The 20,221-nt window shown below is 40.7% G+C and overlaps 1 protein-coding gene across 5 annotated transcripts in view; it reads left to right on the forward strand.

Moving 5' to 3' along the window:
• The window catches only part of slc31a1 (solute carrier family 31 member 1), a 122,593-nt gene that overhangs the window by 72,027 nt on the left and 30,345 nt on the right, over nucleotides 1-20,221 (forward strand). For 3 of the 5 annotated variants that reach the window (XM_069933876.1, XM_069933880.1, XM_069933890.1), the window contains exon 2: nucleotides 13,715-13,870. In XM_069933876.1, the coding sequence (XP_069789977.1) occupies nucleotides 13,757-13,870 (114 nt within the window). In that variant the 5' untranslated portion in view covers nucleotides 13,715-13,756. Of the gene's footprint in view, nucleotides 1-11,755; nucleotides 11,842-13,714; nucleotides 13,871-20,221 lie in introns of those variants that run through there. The other 2 variants (XM_069933900.1, XM_069933872.1) reach the window with 2 other exon arrangements.

The following is a 20,221-nucleotide window of genomic DNA, read 5'->3' on the forward strand; positions in this document are numbered from 1 at the left end:
GAATCAGTTACTCATATTCTCCATTTTTACCAGGATGATGTTTTGCTCTTCACCCGACTGCGCAGTTTTACTTGGTTCTGCCGGTCCTGTCACCATTTTTACACCGCTCCCTTTCGGACTTTCACCCGAAGTTCCTGGTTGAATAAGAGCTTCTTCAGTCTTTGTTGTCAGTTGCCTTGGCTTCTTTGTGCTAGCTTTATCCATTTTTGAAGAAAATCTTGATTTTCAAGTTTTAACTGCCAATTTAGCACTCTTCACTGAGAGCTCAACCAAAACTTGTCTATGTCCTTCGCACGGCCACACCCCCCTACAGTGGGAATGTTGTTTGGAATTAAAATGGTTTTGTACTGTGAAGTCGTGTTCTTGCAATAGCAGTGACAATGCTCAATGAAACGATCTCCAGTCTCTCCAATGTAGAGGAGGCCACATTAAAAGCACAGGATACAGTTGATGACCCCTGCATATGCACAAGTGGTATTATTTCACTTGGAAGGACTGTTTGGGGTACCGAATGATGCTGAGGGAGGAGTTGTGGGCTTGTGCATAGCATTTCTTGCAGTCCCAGGGGTTGGTACGGATTGGGAAGATAGAAGTGGAAGAGGGAGTGGTACTTGTGGAAAGTGGATATGGGAAGGAGTGTCAGGTGATGAGATCATATTGTAGATGGCAGAAATTGTAGAGAATAATTTGGTGGAAGCAGTGGGCAGTTGGATGGAAACTTGGTTGAGCAGCATCAGCAGAGCAAGAAATAAATTATAGGCATTTTGGGTCAACATCAGTTTATTTGATTTCCAGAAACAATCCAATTTAGAGTGGCATATGTTTACTAAACAAGTTCAGAGCTCAAGTCTGTGGTGGTATAAAAAGAGGCTGCATTAGTCAAAAAAAAGGGTCATTTTTAGTTTTGCAAGTTTGGGCTGTGACACATCCAAGTATTGAACCCTAACTCTAACTTATATTCTTCTTTTTTCTTTCTTCTTTGGCTTGGCTTCGCGGACGAAGATTTATGGAGGGGGTAAAAGTCCACGTCAGCTGCAGGCTCGTTTGTGGCTGACAAGTCCGATGCGGGACAGGCAGACACGGTTGCAGCGGCTGCAGGGGAAAATTGGTTGGGGTTGGGTGTTGGGTTTTTCCTCCTTTGCCTTTTGTCAGTGAGGTGGGCTCTGCAGTCTTCTTCAAAGGAGGTTGCTGCCCGCCAAACTGTGAGGCGCCAAGATGCACGGTTTGAGGCGATATCAGCCCACTGGCGGTGGTCAATGTGGCAGGCACCAAGAGATTTCTTTAGGCAGTCCTTGTACCTTTTCTTTGGTGCACCTCTGTCACGGTGGCCAGTGGAGAGCTCGTCATATAACATGATCTTGGGAAGGCGATGGTCCTCCATTCTGGAGACGTGACCCACCCAGCGCAGCTGGATCTTCAGCAGCGTGGACTCGATGCTGTCGACCTCTGCCATCTCGAGTACTTCGACGTTAGGGATGAAAGCGCTCCAATGGATGTTGAGGATGGAGTGGAGACAACGCTGGTGGAAGCGTTCTAGGAGCTGTAGGGGATGCCGGTAGAGGACCCATGATTCGGAGCCGAACAGGAGTGTGGGTATGACAACGGCTCTGTATACGCTTTTCTTTGTGAGGTTTTTCAGTTGGTTGTTTTTCCAGACTCTTTTGTGTAGTCTTCCAGAGGCGCTATTTGCCTTGGCGAGTCTGTTGTCTATCTCATTGTCGATCCTTGCATCTGATGAAATGGTGCAGCCGAGATAGGTAAACTGGTTGACCGTTTTGAGTTTTGTGTGCCCGATGGAGATGTGGGGGGGCTGGTAGTCATGGTGGGGAGCTGGCTGATGGAGGACCTCAGTTTTCTTCAGGCTGACTTCCAGGCCAAACATTTTGGCAGTTTCCGCAAAACAGGGCGTCAAGCGCTGAAGAGCTGGCTCTGAATGGGCAACTAAAGCGACATCGTCTGCAAAGAGTAGTTCACGGACAAGTTTCTCTTGTGTCTTGGTGTGAGCTTGCAGGCGCCTCAGATTGAAGAGACTGCCATCCGTGCGGAACCGGATGTAAACAGCGTCTTCACTGTTGAGGTCTTTCATGGCTTGGTTCAGCATCATGCTGAAGAAGATTGAAAAGAGGGTTGGTGCGAGAACACAGCCTTGCTTCATGCCATTGTTAATGGAGAAGGGTTCAGAGAGCTCATTGCTGTATCTGACCCGACCTTGTTGGTTTTCGTGCAGTTGGATAATCATGTTGAGGAACTTTGGGGGACATCCGATGCGCTCTAGTATTTGCCAATTAATTGACAATGATTGAGTATTGTAGTCAGATTCTTTATGATGGATCTGAAAATTGTGAGGAGGATACTAAGCGACATAGATAGGTTGAGGTGTAGGCAAAGATTGGTAGATGGAGTACAATGTGATGTTATCCACTTTGGCAGCAAGAATAGAAAAGAAATGAATGTTGGTTAAATGTGCTTTAACATGATACCTTGGTCTTTTGTCTTATAAATTTACTCATGCAGCATAGAAACATGCCCAGCCCAACAATACCAAACAATATCACTTCCTGCTTTAGTCTCACTTGTCTAGGCTTCAAGCTCTCCATCCTTGTGAATATTCTTAGAGTTTCTTAAGGGAAGCTAATGTACCTGCATCTACTGCTTTGTCTGGCAGCTCATTTTATGTGTCCAGCACCCTCTGAGTGAAGAAATGTCCCCTTGCATTGCTTCTAAATCCTACTCCCCTCAGCTTATAGTGAAGCCCACTCATCTTCAATTCTCTAATCCTGACAACAACTTTGTAAATCTCCTCTGTACAATTTCCAAATTTATAATCGTTGGATGACCAAAGCTGCACATAATATTCTGAGCGTGGCCTTGCAAATAACTTGTATAACTTTAACAGGATGTCCCACGTTTGTTTTCACTGTCTCAACCAATGAAGGTAAGTATCCAAAATATCCACTACTCTCTCTGTTCTGCTACCCTTAAAGAGCAATGTACTTGCACCCGTAGTCTTTTCTGCTCTATAATGGTCTTTGGGTGTTGCGATTTTCAGAGCAGGTCCTTCCTGATTTGATTTGCCCAAATGCACTTCTCTGAATTGAACTGCAGCTTCCATCCATTAGCCCATTTCCCCATCTGAATTAGATTATGTTGTACAGCCTTCTCTTCCCTTTGTCACAAATATTTTTGGTTTGTCAGCAAACTTACCTTGCCACAGCATCCTTGTGCAAAGAATTTAAGGAAGGGCCCTAGTACCAAATCCTGAGGTCACAGTCATCCAGTCTGGAAAAATTGTCCTCTACAAATATTCTGACTTCTAGCACAAAGCTAATTTTTTATCCAATTGTTCTCTAACCTTCCAGACCAACCTACAATATGGAAAAAATTCAGTCAAGTTCATGAGATGTGATTTATTGCACACAAATTCATGCTGGCTCTTTCTAATTTTCCCTGGCTATTCAAACATTGACGGATTCTATCCCTCAGGCTTCTCTCTAGCTATTTCCATACACTGTACCACTGACATCAGACTGACAAATCTGCAGTTACTTGGATTATCTTGACAACCATTTATAAATAATGGCAACACATTTGCCATCCTCTTGTTCTCTAGAATTTCTTCTGACCTCGGTGATGAGTTAAAAATATCTGGCAAGGCCCCAATAATTTGTCTATTGCCTTCCCACAATTTTCTAGGATTCACAGGGTCTGGGCCCAGTGATTTATTCACCCTGATGTGATTTAAGGCTCCCAAAACCGCTTCATTTATGATGCAGACATGCCTTAGACTATCTTTAATTACCGTCTACTTTTATTTTAGAATGTGGAGGAATTTCTCTTGAAGAATGTAAATGCCTTGATTTTTTTTTTAACCTTTGGAGTCATGGAGGATGAATTCTTGAATATACAGTAAAAAAAACCCTTGGTATCTGGGACCTATGGGGATAGTAGATGGTGTATAACTGAATTTTACAGTAGCTTGAGTCTATGTGTTACATGAATACTGAATTATTGGCAAGGTGTGCTAATTTTAAACATTGGTATTTTTTTTTACCTATTTATATTCCACATTTTTTTTTTGCCAGTTGCTTGAGGCTGTAGGTTGCTTGAATTCCAGATAATAGGGGTTTTAGTGTGAACTGGTAGTATGTTTTGCTGATGGCTGGCTCCACCTCCCAGCTCCACCCCCATCTGCTCACATAGAACCCTGGTTTCCCGCTTAAACCCAGAACCCTTCCGAAGTCGACTGTGAGACCCAATCCATAGTTATAAGCTAATAAAAGTGTTTGTTCTCCCTCCATTCGTGAGAGCCTGTATTTGCACTACAATTTTATTAGTTTATTTCCTAAACAATGGAAGCGCTACTCAAGCCTGGTATTCTGCTGATAGACCCTCCATCCCCCAACGCGGCTGAGGAGTTCACATACTGGCTAGAATGCTTCCAGGCCTACCTGAACGCGACCAGAGACATCTTCCACAGGAGGCTCGCACTCTTTTCAAGGGTAGGAACAAAAGGGTATGCAGTCATCAGGGACTGCACTATATATGATGCTGCCATTGAGGCATTTAAGGTGCAAAACGATGTCTTAGCGAGGCACTGACTCGCTCTACATTGCCAATGGACAGGAGAGAGCATCGAAGACTACCTGCTAAATCTGTGGATGCTTGCCAAGAAGTGCAGGTATGAAGTGGCTGTGGGCCATGTTCATGAAGAAGAACAGATCCGGGACACTCTAGTCGCAGGGGTCCATTACCTCAAGTGCCCTGTGAACCATGGAGCTCATTCTCACCACCCCTCGTCAGGGCCTCATGGGATCCAGTTCAGGCAGAAAGTGCATCCCCCTCCACCATTGAGCTGGAGACCCAGCCCGCCTCTCCTTCCTCACAAGGGGACCAGGAGGCCCAAGGTGTCCAAGGCCCCCTCGTGCTAAGGTGCTCCACCAGATTCTCCAGAGCCTTGTACTGCTTAAATCTGTAAATTTGTAAATAACTATTTTTTGACTTTTTTTTTTGAGCCCACGTTCTTTGTCTTCATTAACAGACCCTCAATTCTGCAGGAAGGGGTGAATGCGGTGAACCCGGATTCACTGGTAGTGTGTTGTGCTGATGCTGGCTCTGCCCCCATCTGCTCACATATAACCCTGGTTTCCCGCCTAAACCCAGAACCCTTCTGAAGACTACTGCGAGACCCTACCCGTAATTATAAGCTAATAAAAGTGTTTGTCCTCCCTCCAGTCATGAGAGCTTTTATTCGCACTACAACTTTGTCTTCAGAGAAATTGAGATTTCTTAGAGAATTATTAGGGTAACAGAACCAAAATTAGTCATGATCAATGGAGCATGCTTGATGAACTAAAGATCTCTCTTTTATTTCCGTAAGGGAATAGAATCTGCTATCTTTGCCCAGTCTGACTATAGTCCAAAATAGTGGTATAGCCCCTAGAAAGGCCTAGCAGTCTCAGTTCGAAGGTAGTTCAGAATGGACCTGGTGACCTGCACCCAGTTCATAGCCCTCCATACCCCTTCCATCCATATAGCTGTCCAAATCTTTCTTAAAAGTTAAAATTGAGCACGCATTCACTACTTCATCTAGCAGCTCGTTCCATATACCCACTACTCTGTGTGAAGAAATTCCCCCTAATGTTCCCCTTAAACCCTTAACCTTCAACTTCTGGTTTGTCTTTTACCTAACATCAGTGGGAAAAAAATCTGTTTGGATTTGCTTTATCTATACTCATCATAATGTTGTATCTCTCTCTTTGGCTTGGCTTCGCGGATGAAGATTTATGGAGGGGTAATGTCCACGTCAGCTGCAGGCTCGTTTGTGGCTGACAAGTCCGATGTGGGACGGGCAGACACGGTTGCAGCGGTTGCAGGGGAAAATTGGTTGGTTGGGGTTGGGTGTTAGGTTTTTCCTCCTTTGTCTTTTGTCAGTGAGGTGGGCTCTGTGGTCTTCTTCAAAGGAGGTTGCTGCCCGCCGAACTGTGAGGCGTCAAAATGCACGGTTTGAGGCGATAGAGGGCTGATATCGGTGGTCAATGTGGCAGGCACCAAGAGATTTCTTTAGGCAGTCCTTGTACCTCTTCTTTGGTGCACCTCTGTCACGGTGGCCAGTGGAGAGCTCGCCATATAACATGATCTTGGGAAGGCGATGGTCCTCCATTCTGGAGACGTGACCTACCCAGCGCAGTTGGATCTTCAGCAGCGTGGATTCGATGCTGTCGGCCTCTGCCATCTCGAGTACTTCGATGTTAGGGATGAAGTCGCTCCAATGAATGTTGAGGATGGAGCGGAGACAACACTGGTGGAAGTGTTCTAGGAGCCGTAGGTGATGCCGGTAGAGGACCCATGATTCGGAGCCGAACAGGAGTGTGGGTATGACAATGGCTCTGTATACGCTAATCTTTGTGAGGTTTTTCAATTGGTTGTTTTTCCAGACTCTTTTGTGTAGTCTTCCAAAGGCGCTATTTGCCTTGGCGAGTCTGTTGTCTATCTCGTTGTCGATCCTTGCATCCGATGAAATGGTGCAGCCGAGATAGGTAAACTGGTTGACCGTTTTGAGTTTTGTGTACCCGATGGAGATGTGGGGGGGCTGGTAGTCATGGTGGGGAGCTGGCTGATGGAGGACCACAGTTTTCTTCAGGCTGACAGTATACTTCTATCAAATATCCCCTTATTCTTCTACACTCCAGGGAATTAAATCCTAATCTGTTTAACCTTTCCTTGTAACTCAATTCCTCGAGTCCCGGCAGCATCTTACTAAATCTTCTCTGCACTTTTTCAATATTATTGCTATCTTTCCTGTAGTTTGGTAACCAAAATGGCACACAATTCTCCAAATTTGGCCTCACCAATGTCTTGTACAACTTCATCATAACATCTGGAGTCCTATACTCAATACAGTACTTTGATTTATGAAGGCCAAAATATGCCAAAAGCTCTCTTTACGACTCTTACCTACCTCTAATGCTACTTTCAGGAAATTATGTACCTGTATTTCCAGATCCCTCTACTACTGCATTTTTTAGTACTCTACAATTTATGTCCTACCTTGATTTGGCATTCCAAAATGCAATACCTCACCTCAAACAAAATAAATCTGATAACCATCTTTCAGATATAAAGGCGCAACCCTTAACTGCATCCACAATTACCTTTTTTTTTAAATCCCTCAAGCAGCTATACATCACACCTCAAAAGTTAAATAAATGGGACCCAACAGTATCAGACAGATGTTTTCGCTGTAAAAAGGAAATGGGAACAACAATTCATGCAATTTGGACATGTGAGAAAGTGGAAAAATTTTGGGAAGATCTAAACCAGATATTAAATAAAATCACAAAAAGCAATATACCAAAAAACCCAGAGATCTTCCTCCTAAGTAATATAAGAAACAAAGAATTTGGACTCGATTTGGATGGAGCACAAAAAAGATTTGTTAGGATAGCCCTAGCTGTAGCAAAAAAATGTATTATGTCAACCTGGAAATTAGAAGACAACTTGAGAATACAACAGTGGTATATAGGAATGAATAAATTAGAAAAAATAACATATAATTTAAGAAATAACATTACAATATTCGAACAAATATGGGAGCCATACATGAAACACAATAGAGAAATCCTACCATGGACTTCCTCCACCTAAAATGACAGAAGGAGAAGATAACGAAAAGAACTGACTCAGTAAAATTTCTTGTTTATTTTTATTAAGTGACAACATTGTTTAACGGGTTTAATGTATCTTATAGATTGAACTTCAAATAAATGGGGAAGGGGGTGAGGGAGGGAGGGAAGGGAGGGAGAAAAAGGGGGAGAAAACGACACTCTATATTTAAGAAGAAAAATGTCTGTATGTATCTTGGTCAATATGGTTTATAGTGTGAAAAATTAAAAATTTTTAAAAATTAAAAAAAAAGCAGCCTGTTGATCTGTTACCTCTTTGCTGTGTGATGGAGCTCTGTGCAAGTGATCTTTTTCTCTCAGCATTAAAAGGATAACCATGTTTCTAAAGTGCCTAAATGGATTTATGGTGCATACATTGAGACATTGGAACTACTTCACCTTCCTGTATATCTGCAGAGTTGTAAAAGCAATGGTGAAATAAAATGCTAGAGTGCAGAGCTTCAGGTCCTCCTGTACTTTGGGTTATAAATGTTAAATAGTGACATGAAACATTTTGTTCCTGAATTATGTGAGTACATCTCTAAAGTATGTATCATTATTAGGTGTGTTTAAAAAAAAAATGTCATTGCACCTTCAGTCAGTTATTTGAATCATGTTTTACTGCTTTGTTATTCCAATCTTCAGATGGTTATCCAAATGTACAGAACAATGAAGATGCTAATCCTATATTTCAATGGAATGTAAGAATGGGACCAAGTGGTATTTTATTGTTTAATTAATAAATTAATAAATTTATAAAAATTGGCTTTTGTGGAGTGGAAAGGAGGCAGAATGGATGTTTTTCCAAAGCTAATCCTCTAACAATCTTTCCAGCAAACAAGTGTTTATTGTATCTCTGCATTGAATGGTTGCTGCTATAATCATATTAGTTGCCATTGTAAACAAGTTGCTCTGATCATCATATTTGCTCTAAATTTGATTTGTGCTCCACTGCCTCCTGAAACCTGATTTAACTTCAAATATCAGTGGAACCCCAAGGCTAAAAAGCCAATTTTATTTTGTCAAATAGGTGAATCATTGCCAATTAACAGCATTAGGAATACAAAAAAATTCAGTCTGAATCTGCTGAAGAGAATATTTTGTACTTTAGATTCTCATCTCAAAATTGGATTGGGGAGTGGAACTCCTAATTGTTGGAAATTGTTAAAATTGATTGGTTGCTGTGATGTAATATTTAATGCAAGTAAGTTTCCATGTATTGTGGACCTAAATTTCAGGCATATTTTGTACTCCCTGGGGTGAAATTGTAAAATATGGGCCCACCCCTTAATTGGTTCAATTTGGGCTGGTCAAGAGAGCAAAATAAATTGCCCGTCTCTGCTTAATCTCCAGGCAAATTAGTGGAGGTGGAGAAGAGGAAAAGATGACCAGGAAATAACATCTTTTAAGACTTTCCTATTTTTCTATGAGTGCATTTTAGATTTTCTGATAAATCACTGAAAATACTCCAAAGTTAAGAACATAGAACATTGCAGCACAGTATAGGCCCTTCAGCCCTCAATGTTGTGCTGACTTTATACCAAAGTTATTTGTGAAATAAATGTATTGTCAGATACATTGTACAATGTACAAATACACCAAAATTCTTGCTTGCTGTAGCCAAACAGGTACCTTGTTTCAGAAAAAAACCCGAATTATACATTATCACTTTCTGTGTGCAGAGATTTCATAAATATACTTACTATTAGTGCAAGAAGAAGATGGCATTACAATAATACAGGCAAGCTATTTTGTGACACAAGAATGATTCATATACCACATATACACGTGTAATAGTCGATACTATGTAAAAGTTGACTCCCTTACTTTTGGCCCCAGCTGCCCACCCACCGGAGTGGGTACTAATGTTGCTCTCCAATGTCAACATTCCTTACAGATATGCTCAATGGTGGGTAAAGCTTTGGCTCTGATGAACTGAGCTGGGTTCACTACCTTTTTCAGGATTTTTCGCTGAGGTCTTGTGCTCCCACACCAAGCTGTGATGCAGTTGGTCTGCACACTTTCCACCCCACATCTGTAGTAATTTGCCAAGGTTTACTGAGCTACCACAGGCTCCAGAGGAAGTAGAGGTGCTATTGTGAGTTCTTTGTAATCACATTTATATGATGGGTCCAGGACAATTCCTCTGAGATAGTGACACCCAGGAATGAGCAGTTGCTGACCTTATCCACCTCTGATCTCCAATGATTACTGGATCAAAGAACTCTTGTTTTCCTTTCCGAAAGTTCTAAGATCAATCCTTTGTCTTGTGAACAATGAGTGATACACCATTCATCCAGGTTTTCAATCTCCCTCCTGTATACTGACTCATCACATATACAGCCCACTAGTATGGTTTCATCCGCAAACTTGTACATTGTATTGGAGTTGCTGCTCTTAGCAAGTCATGGGCATTGATAAAGTAGGGCAGGAGTCAAGTACATCCCTGTTGTGCTCCAGATCTGATGGAGATTGTGGAGGAAATGGTTTTTTTGTTAATTCAAACTGGCTGGGATCTAGGGGCGAGGAAATCCAAGCTCCAATTGCAAATGGGTTTTGAGGCCCTGACCTTGGTGTTTACTGATTAGTTTTGAGGGGATGATAGTGTTGAATGCCCAGTTGTAGTCAATAAACATCATCCTGTTTATGCATCTTTGCTGTTCAGATGTTCCAGAGTTTTATGAAGAGCTAATGATGTGGCAACTGCCATCGACCCTGTTGCTATGGGAGGTAAATTGTAACAGATCCAAGTCACCATTCATACAGGAGCTGATATGCTTCAACACCAGCCTTTCAAAATACTTTGTCACTGTGAATCCAAGTGCCACTGGTTAATAGTCGTTTTGGCAGGATACCACAATTCTTGGGCACTGGTGCCATTGAAGCCTGTTTAAAACAGGTGAGTACCACACACTGTCAAAGTGAGAAGTTGAAAATATCTATGAACACACTAGCCAGTTGGTTAGCACAGGTTTCTGGGTACACCGTCTGGTGTCCTTGGATTCATCCTCCTGAAGGCCTCCCTTATGCCATCAGGAAAGTGGTATAGGTTCCAAAAGATTCACACAGGTTTAGGAACAGCTGGTATCCCTCCATCATCAGACTCCTCAACAATAAACTAAATCAAGGACTTATTTACAGACTTTTACTTGTGCACCTTTTTAATTTCTTTATCCCTCTCCACATTGCACAGTCAGTATGTTTACATTTTTTATTTGTTTACATGTGTAAATTGAGTCTGTTTTTCTTGCACTGTCAGTAAGTAGTATACTGCCTCACCTGCTGGGAAAAATAATCTCATGGTTGTGTATGATATCATCCATGTACTCTACAAATACTGACAGTCGAAGATCTTCAGGAGTCATGGGATTGCACAATGGTTCCTCCTTGTTTTGATGGTCAACGCAGGCATTGAGTTCATCTGGAATTGAAACTTTGCTGTTTCTTTAGTCACATAATTTGGCTTTAGAGTAGGCTGTCATTTAAACATGCCACAGCTGTCAGGAATCCCTTGTAGATTCCATTCCAGACTGGAATCTCCACTTTGCCCGGGAGATGGCTTTCCACAGATTATACCTGGACCTTTTTTAGTGTTCTTAATTTCGGATTTAAATGCATCTGATCTGGCTCGCAGCAGGTTCTGGATATCATTGTTCATCTAGGGTAACCCCTTGGGGAAAACCCTGAATGATTTGCGGGAACACACTCATCCACTGCTGTTTTAATAAAGCCTAGTGATGGTCCTGGTGTCATTACTCAGACCCCCAGCTGAATTCTTGAACACAGCCCAATCCACTGACTCTCGGCAATCCTATAACCATTCCTCAGTTCCCTGAAACCTCCTGATCTCTGGACCCTCTCTCGTTAGGCTTTGTCTGTCTGCACGTAGTAGGATCACAGCCAAATGATCTGGTGCCAAACTTCAGTCTCAAGAAAGAATGGTAGGCATTCCTTATCATAGTGTAGCAGTGATGAGTGAGCTGGAAACTGATACAGCAAGTTCCGTGCTGGAGATGGGTGAACAGGGTTTTCTTCAGACAGGCTGAATAAAAATCTACAACTCTGAAATGCAGTGCATCAGGTTGGGCAGTTTCTTGATTGCAATCAACATAATGCAATTCTATGAGTGCAATGGATGGAATATACGCTCCAGTGAGAATTATTAATGAGAACACCCAAGGTAAGGAGAAACGTCTCTCTTTAATAGATTTTAAAAGGTTGACGTAACCCCAATATCCATGCTCCAACCAGGATTAACTAAAGAGCATATACTGCCCCCACTTTCTTTACCAGAATTTGAGTTTTAACCCAATCTATAAATGGTAAATCCTTCTGGTCAGATTACTACATCCAGTGTTTTCACTGTTGGCTCGGTCTCAGTGCACAAATAACCTATCACAGCCATGTCTTAAGGTCGTTGGTTTTATTTTTTAGTGACTACTTTCGCCAAAGGATGGTCAGTAGAGGAGGTCTCCTTCCTCTGTGTTTTAGTCTGATTTCGATGCTGGCCCTCTTGCTGTGTTTGGTTTTTGCCATGGCGTTTTCCTTTAGAGATGTTGTATTCAAGCTGACCCATTCCGGGCTCAGACCCATTCTGGGCTCAGCTGTTGAATGCGAGATCCAAAGATTGTCAGTTTAATTCTGTAGCATGTTGTCCAGTGGAAACCTACATGCTGACAATTTTTTTTAACCTGGAGGTGTTGGACTTTGCTCCAATGTGCCGCCAATAAGAAGCGGTTGTGACCAGAGTGATTAGGTGGGGGGTGGGAGAGAGAATGGGGAGTCCTTTGTGATGTTGGCTCACTTCTTGATTCAACACCTCTCATAGATATCTGCAATAGATGGAAGGTCAGAGCCTGTTATGGACTTAGCTATATTTGTTACCTTCTTCATTCCTGGGCATTTGAATTACCAAATTAGGCTGTGCTGCAACAACCAGTCAGTATTGCCAGCATTGCTTGTGTATCAAGGTTCTTGCCTCCATTGCAAAGAAACAAAGCATAGATTAATGGTGCCAATAGATCAACTGCTTCCAAGATATGGTACAGAAATGAATTTACAGGAAACTTTAGTCTGTTGATTAAATTGATTAATGTTAAACAGATGTTACAATATGAAACTCTTCAGCTATGGTACTATTCAGTACTGTACTGTAATAGGTTCAACCAAACTCTGCCATTTTGTGCTTGCTCCTCATCTTTCAATGTGGCCTCTGCTTCCCTCTGGTCCATTCTGTTTCTGATTCTCTCTTCAGGCTTTTGTGTTTAAAATCATGTTTTCTTTTCTGACCATTTCTGAGTGTCATAGGTATAGTTGGCAATTTATCCTACATCCATAATGGTTCTTGATTACTTGGTTGTCATCAAACTCTTTGAATTGATGAAGTTCATCTGGTGATAATATTGCTGCAGGCTTTATTAATGTCAAATGCTGCCTTTGTGTCATGAGTGGTCATTCTCACCATATTTGGAACCAGGTTGTTGTATCCTTGTTTGTATCATTATCATTAGTCTATGATAAAGTTGTAGTCTAATGGTCCTAATGCAACTAGAATGAGCATTTCCGCTAAACGGTTATATGGTTATGAGTGAAGAGGTTATTGGTGAGTGTGAGCTTCCTGGTAGCACTTGTGATTACCTCTTCCAATATGTTGGAGATAATTGATTGTACACCGGACCATTAATTGCTGTGGGTACTTTTGCTATTCTGGAATAGCTTGGCTAGATTTCTGGAACACATCTGGTTAGCTGCATCTCTTCTATATCTTTTCCAAGGCAGTGCATTTTTTTTATGTGTGTATAACCAAAAACTAACATGTAGCTGAAGGTGTAACCCAGCTTCCTGTTAAGAACTATGTTGAAAACTGTTGAACCACTTGGTCAGCTTGCTTAATATTCTGGTGAATAAACTGTCTGCAGTCAATTTGGAGCTAAAAATGATCTTGAACCCCTTTTATCCTCTCAACCCACCTAATTTTCTCAATTTCCTATTGTAGTTGGAGTGTGCATTATGTCCACTGAAGAGATGTAACACTTGTGTGCTTCCTTCCTCAGGCATTCACGGACAGTCTTGAACTTGTTTTCTCTACCCTCAAAATGAACGAGTCAATGGATTCTGACAATAGTCATGACATGCCCATGGCCACATTTGGGCATAATCACTTCTCAACACATGCACCAGGGCAAGATCACAGTTCTGGAGGGATGATGGTAAGAATTTTCTCTAATCGTGTTGCTAAGAGGTCTGCTTCAATCTGTCCCTTGGCTAAAACACCAAGATGACAGGATTTGGATTTTCAGTAGGGTTTAAGTGAATAAGGAAGCCTAATTTGGAAATGAAAATTGGTGTGAAACTTTGCAGCGCTCAACATGCCTTAATATTTTGAGTTTATCCTGAAGACACAATTTTTTTTTTTAACCTTCGTTTTTCTTTTAATACCAATCATATATAGCATCTGGCAACACAGTGAGGTAAGGGGTTTGAGTTTTTCTCCTTTATTATTTTATTCTTTCCTTTCTCTTTGCATTTTTTTTTCTAAAAGAGGTATAAACTATTTAGAATATGAATTATTGGATATGATTTACAATTTATGTAAATGTTAAACAGAATGTCTTATTTAGTTTGTGTAACTGTATTGTATACCTTTGTATGTTTTTGATTAAAATCAATAAAAATACTTTAAAAAGAAAAGAAAAAATAAAGAATTGGTGTGTGGTTATGCATGAGATGAGGAAGGAAGTAGTTCATATTGCAGGAAGTTTCAGTAGTTACTGAGCTCCCAGTCACTTACTCAATTCATTTTTAATTCTTGTGAGGGTTCTGTATTCTGTATCTGTACATGTTGTGTGGCCTTGATTAATCTGTCAACAGAGTCAGTGGGAACGTACTGACCCTTTGAGCAGGTATCCAAAATGTTCAAGACTGACTGAAGCAAAACAACATGATGCTTGATTTAATGGAAACCTTTGAATTTCTTTTGAATATTTTAAAAAATTTTTTCCAAGACTCATAGAGAACTTAATTACATATATCATATAAATAGTTTTTTAAAATTACAGTCTCATGATTGCCCACATCTCACCCTCCCTCCCAACTGCTAAGATTTTTAAAAATTGTCCAAAGAAAGAAGGGGTGTTTGAGCGTGCCTTCATTAATTAGACCATATTTTGACCTTCAGGAATTCAACACTATTAACCTGACTATTATTTAAACCTTTTCGGGAAAGTTAATTATATCCTTAAGCCTCTAGGATTCATAGTTTAACAAACATGTCGTATTTCTTTCTAAGATTGTAAGTTATCTTTTCCAAGGGGGCACAACTTTGCATTTCCACATTCCAGCAAGTAATAAGTAGGGGGGAGTCATACTTCCATGTAACAGCTATACATTTCCCGCTACTGCTCGTGCACTCCTCAGGAACTCTGTTTGATATTTTGATAGTTTTGTGCCAATAACCGTAAGATTGTTCAATAAATACAGTTCTGGTTCCAATGGAAAATCCACCTCTATAATTTTTGTCAAAATTTTTGCCAAGTCATACCAAAAGGGTCTTTCTTTCATGCATAGCCAGGTTGAATGTATAAGTGTTCCAACTTCTGTACCACACCTCCAACACATTATTCCTACTCCCCTCCTGAGGGATGTTTTCGACACAGCAGGTCCTAGTATCCTCTCCATTATCAACAATTCCTTGGCCACCGGGACTGTTCCAATTTGTTTCAAGCATACTGTGGTCCAGCCCCTTATCCAACATAGACCCCACCACACCCAAAGATTATGACCTGTTTCTAAACTTCCATTCCTGTCAAAGGTCCTTGAGAAAGTTGTTCTTGGCTAATTTTTGCCCTACCTACATCAAAACAACATATCCAAAAGATTCCAGTCAGGTTTAAAGGCCTACCATAGCATAGAATCGACCTTACTAAGAGTATTCAATGACCTCCTTGCCACTGACTCAGGATACTCTGCCATTCTAATTCTCCTGGACCTTAGCGCAGCATTCGATTCTGTGGATCACGCTATTTTAATAGATCATCTCCAGCAAAGCCTTAGTGTCAATGGCACAACTCTGAACTGGTTTAAATCTTACCTTAGTGATAGGACTTTCTCAGTCAATATGGCAAATTTTCATTGTCCTTTGCTACCCTTCCTTGTGGAGTCCCACAAGGGTCTATTCTGGACCCCATTCTCTTCTCATTATACATGCTTCCCCTCAGCCATACCATTCAAAAACTATCTCCTTCCACTGCTGTGCTGATGATACTCAGCTCTATCTCCTCTTGAAGCCCAACAACCAAGCAAAGATAACCAGCCTCAACAACTGACTGGAGGACATAAAGTGCTGGATGGCTCAAAACTTCCTGCAGCTAAACGAAGGCAAATCTGAGATCATCCTATTTGGCCCTCTCAACTCCTCCAAAATTATCTCCAATACTTTTGGTAACTTATCCACCCTCATTAAACCACACATCAAATCGCTTGGTGTGACATTTGATTCCACCTTCAAGTTTAACAAACAATCAATGCAGTGGTAAAAGCTAGCTTTTTCCAGCTCCGCACTGTTGCCAAAATCAAATCATTCCTGTCTCTGAAAGATCATGCTCTCATTTTCTCCAATTTAGACTACTTCAACTCACTATATACAGGAATTAGTCAGTCATCATTATCCCATCTGCAACTGGTTCAGAATACTTCAGCAAGGCTCCTGACAGGAGCCAAAAGAGGGACCATATCACCTCTATTCTAGTCTCCCTTCATTGGCTGCCAGAATGGCTCAGAATTGATTTTAAAGTTCTCCAGTTTGTTTACAAAGTCCTTAATGGACTATCCCTCTCTTTAATCACCATCTTCTAACTCCCTACTGCACTTCAAGACCCCTCAGATCGGCCAATTTAAGGTGCTTGGTTGTTCCGCGCTCAAATCGCCAACTTGGGAGATCACGCCTCGCTATTGCAGCCCCCAAACTGTGGAACAGCATTCCTCCTTCCACCAAATCAACCCCTTCCTTTAACTCTTTTAAATCCAGGTTGACATTGTATTTTTATTCACAAACGTTTTGAGATGATTGTTGATTGTTACCATGTTGTACATACCATGTTGTACAAACAATTCTAAACCTTGGGTACTTGTTTTAGACTGCATTTTAAATAGCTGCTTCAGTTCAGATGCAAGTTTGATCTGTGTAGCACTTTGGTCAACCTGAGTTGTTTTAAGTGTGCTATTAAAAATAAACTAAACTAAAACAAGTCCGGAATTTCAGATTTTAAACTGTATAATTTTTTTGGTGCAAGGTATATTTGGTGCATAAAATTGTATTGTATCAATCTACATATCTGACCTTAATAAATGATATCATATTATCAGAACACAATTTTGACCAGTATTGTTCTTGAATCCTTTTCCCCATGTCCGTCTCCCACCTTTCCCTTGATTTGTACAAGCCTGGTTTTGGGCTATTGCTGTGCAATCGGAAATGCATCTTAGATATAAATTTATTTGTGATCCCCTTTCAAAGAAGAGCTTCCATGTCACTACACATTGGCAGGGTCATGGCTGGTCCTAAACTATCTCTTAAAAAAAATCTTAATTAAAGATAGCAGAAGAAAGTTCTATTTGACTAATCATATCAATTTTTTAGCTGTTCAAATGCCATAAATTGTCCTTGTTCATAACAATCCTCAATACACTTGATCCCTTTATGGTGCCAAGTGTGAAAGCTTTGATAATAGGAAATTAGAAATATAGAAAAGAAAATGGAAATAAAGAACAGGGAAATGGATTTAGCAGGTCATGGTAAAACACCACAAGCATTAGCTGAACACTCTGAACAATGTGCTTTGACTACTGCTGTAATTTCTCTTGGATTGACAACTTGGGTTCTTCTCCTAAGCTCTTGGTACCAACTTGCTGAAAAATGGAACATTCACCTTTATTGTGGTAGGTAACAGGTATGTATTGTTGCATTTGAAGTTCATGGACATCGAGGTCCTAGAGCATTCTATTAACTTTGATAAGAGGAATGTAAAATTATTGATATGGATATCACTTGCTCTAGAAATCAAGAGAAAGCAAAACTACATAGTTTCTATAACCAGCAAAGCCAAGTTTACAATCTCTCACAACAAATTAAAAATTATGGGGGAGTCACGTGATGCAGTAGTGGCAGGTCGGAAAAACCAGCCCTCTCCAGGAAAACAGGAAAAAAGTTAGTAAAAAACAAAGCACAACAAAAATAAAATATAAAAAATAGAAGATAAAGTTACAGAGAAGAGAAGGAGGATGGCATCCAAGAAGGAGAAAATTTAAAAAAACTGGAGTAAAAGAAGTAGAAAAATTGCCGAATAAGAAAGCCTTACCTGCACGAAGGAACAGGACGCTGTGGTGGTGAGGAGCGCCCGACCCAAGAGGTCAGTGCCTGCCCTGCGGAGTCGCGACTCATCTGCCGGTGGACTTCAAAAATGGTTCTTGGAGCCAAATAAAAGTGCGCAACTGCACAACCAACGGAAACAAGAGAAAAGGAGGACATCAATGGGAGGGGGCCCAGCAGAGGAGCAGCCACAGCGCGAACAGCTGAGGGAATCCCGACCAGGATGCTCAGCTGGAAGATGAGAAAGGCAGCAGAGAAGGGAGCAACATGGGAGAGAGACAGAGAGACGACCGGCAAGAAGATCAATGACAGGAGGCACAACAGAGGAGCAGCCCAAGAGGGGAGGACCAGCAACAAGAGACCCAGTAAGAAGAGGCCCAACAAAGAGATGCAAGCAGATCCACAGGAAAAAACAGAAGAGACTCAGACACAAAGAAGAGAAGAAGACACAAACACAGGTATAGACACAGAAGAAGAGGAAGAAGAAGACCAAGATCTTCACAGAGAAATAGAAGGTAAAACTGATGGACAAAGAGAAATAGAAGGTAAAACTGATGGACAAAGAGAAATAGAAGGTAAAACTGATGGACAAAGAGAAATAGAAGGTAAAACTGATGGACAGAATATAAATCAAGTTTTTAAGAACAAATGAGGTCATTAAAAGAATGGTTATCATTAGAATTTAATGCAATTAAAAGGAAAATGAAAAGAACAGAAGATAAAATGCAAAGGTTAGAACTGGTAATGACAAAAATAGGGAAAAGAGTAGAGAATGTGGAAGAGCGGGAAACAGCTATAGAAATGGAAGTAAGTGACAAGAGAAATATTGGAAGAAAGTGACAAAAAAAATTAGAGACGCAAGAGTTGTTATCTCAGAAAATTGATGTGTTGAAAAATTATAGTAGACAAAACATCATAAAAATAGTGGGCCTGAAGGAGGGTGAAGAAAGCATAGACATGAAGGAATTTATAAAAGGATAGATCCCAAAGGTCCTAGAAACGACAGAAATACAGGAAGAAACTTAAATAAAAAGGGCTCACAGAGCACTAGCTCCGAAACCACAGGCACATCAAAAACCAAGATCCATCTTAGTAAAACTTTTGAGATGTACGACAAGAGAAAACATACTGGGACGGGCAAGGAATAAAATTAGATAAGACAATAAACCAGTGGAATACAAGGGTCAAAAAATATTTTTTTACCCAGACATAAGTTTTGAATTCTTAAAGAGAAAGTAGTTTAATACAGCGAAAACGATTTTATGGAAAAAAGGTTACAAATTCATGTTGAGACATCCAGCTGTGCTTAAAATATTTATATCCAAGGAGCAAAACAGGATGTTCTTGGATCCAGAGAAAACGCTAGAATTCACAGAACATTTGCAGGACAGAAGAAGAGATGAAGAGGTGTAATAAGAATGAAGGACAGTGATAAAGTATAAACAAAGATGTGAAAACAATGTATATGTAAAGAACTAAAGAAGGAAAACAGAAGGGAAGGAAGGAAGTAAAGTGGAAAAAAGAGAGAGAGCTTTGTTATATCTGTTTTAAAAAAATGTTTTCTGTGGAGGGCTTGGGGGGGTTAAGGGAAGAACCGTCACTGCAAAATCAGTTGACGCTGTGATGAAGATCGCAATCCAAATGAAAAGGGGAGTTGTGGTTGCCCGGCAAGGGATAAGGGGAAACTCAGAGAGGGAGGGAACTTTTGGGGTTAAGGTATTAGTGGGTGTGGGAACCACAGGGGTACTTTATGTTTTAAATGTGTTGTACCTTAAGCTTAATAAGAGAAAACTAAGAGATGAAAATGGGGAAAAGGGAGATGGAGGTGGCAAAGAGGTGGAAAAGAAATATAAGCAAGATATAAGATGACCATGTTGAACTATATGGCTATAAACATTAATGGAATACATAACCACATTAAAAGGAAGAGGCTACTAAATTTATTGAAGAAGGAAAAAAAAAGAGATATAGCATTTGTGCAGGAAACACATCTAACTGAAGAGGAACATAACAAATTAAAGAGAGACTGGGTAGGACACGTAGTGGAAGCATCTTATAATTCAAAAGCTAGAGGTGTAGCCATACTATTTAACAAAAATGTACCAATTAAAATAGAGGAGGAATTATTAGATCCGGCAGGGCGGTATGTAATGATAAAATGTCAGATATACTCAGTATTTTGGAATTTGCTCAA

The sequence above is a fragment of the Narcine bancroftii genome, chromosome 1 (genome assembly GCF_036971445.1).
Source record: "Narcine bancroftii isolate sNarBan1 chromosome 1, sNarBan1.hap1, whole genome shotgun sequence".
Lineage (NCBI taxonomy): Eukaryota > Metazoa > Chordata > Chondrichthyes > Torpediniformes > Narcinidae > Narcine > Narcine bancroftii.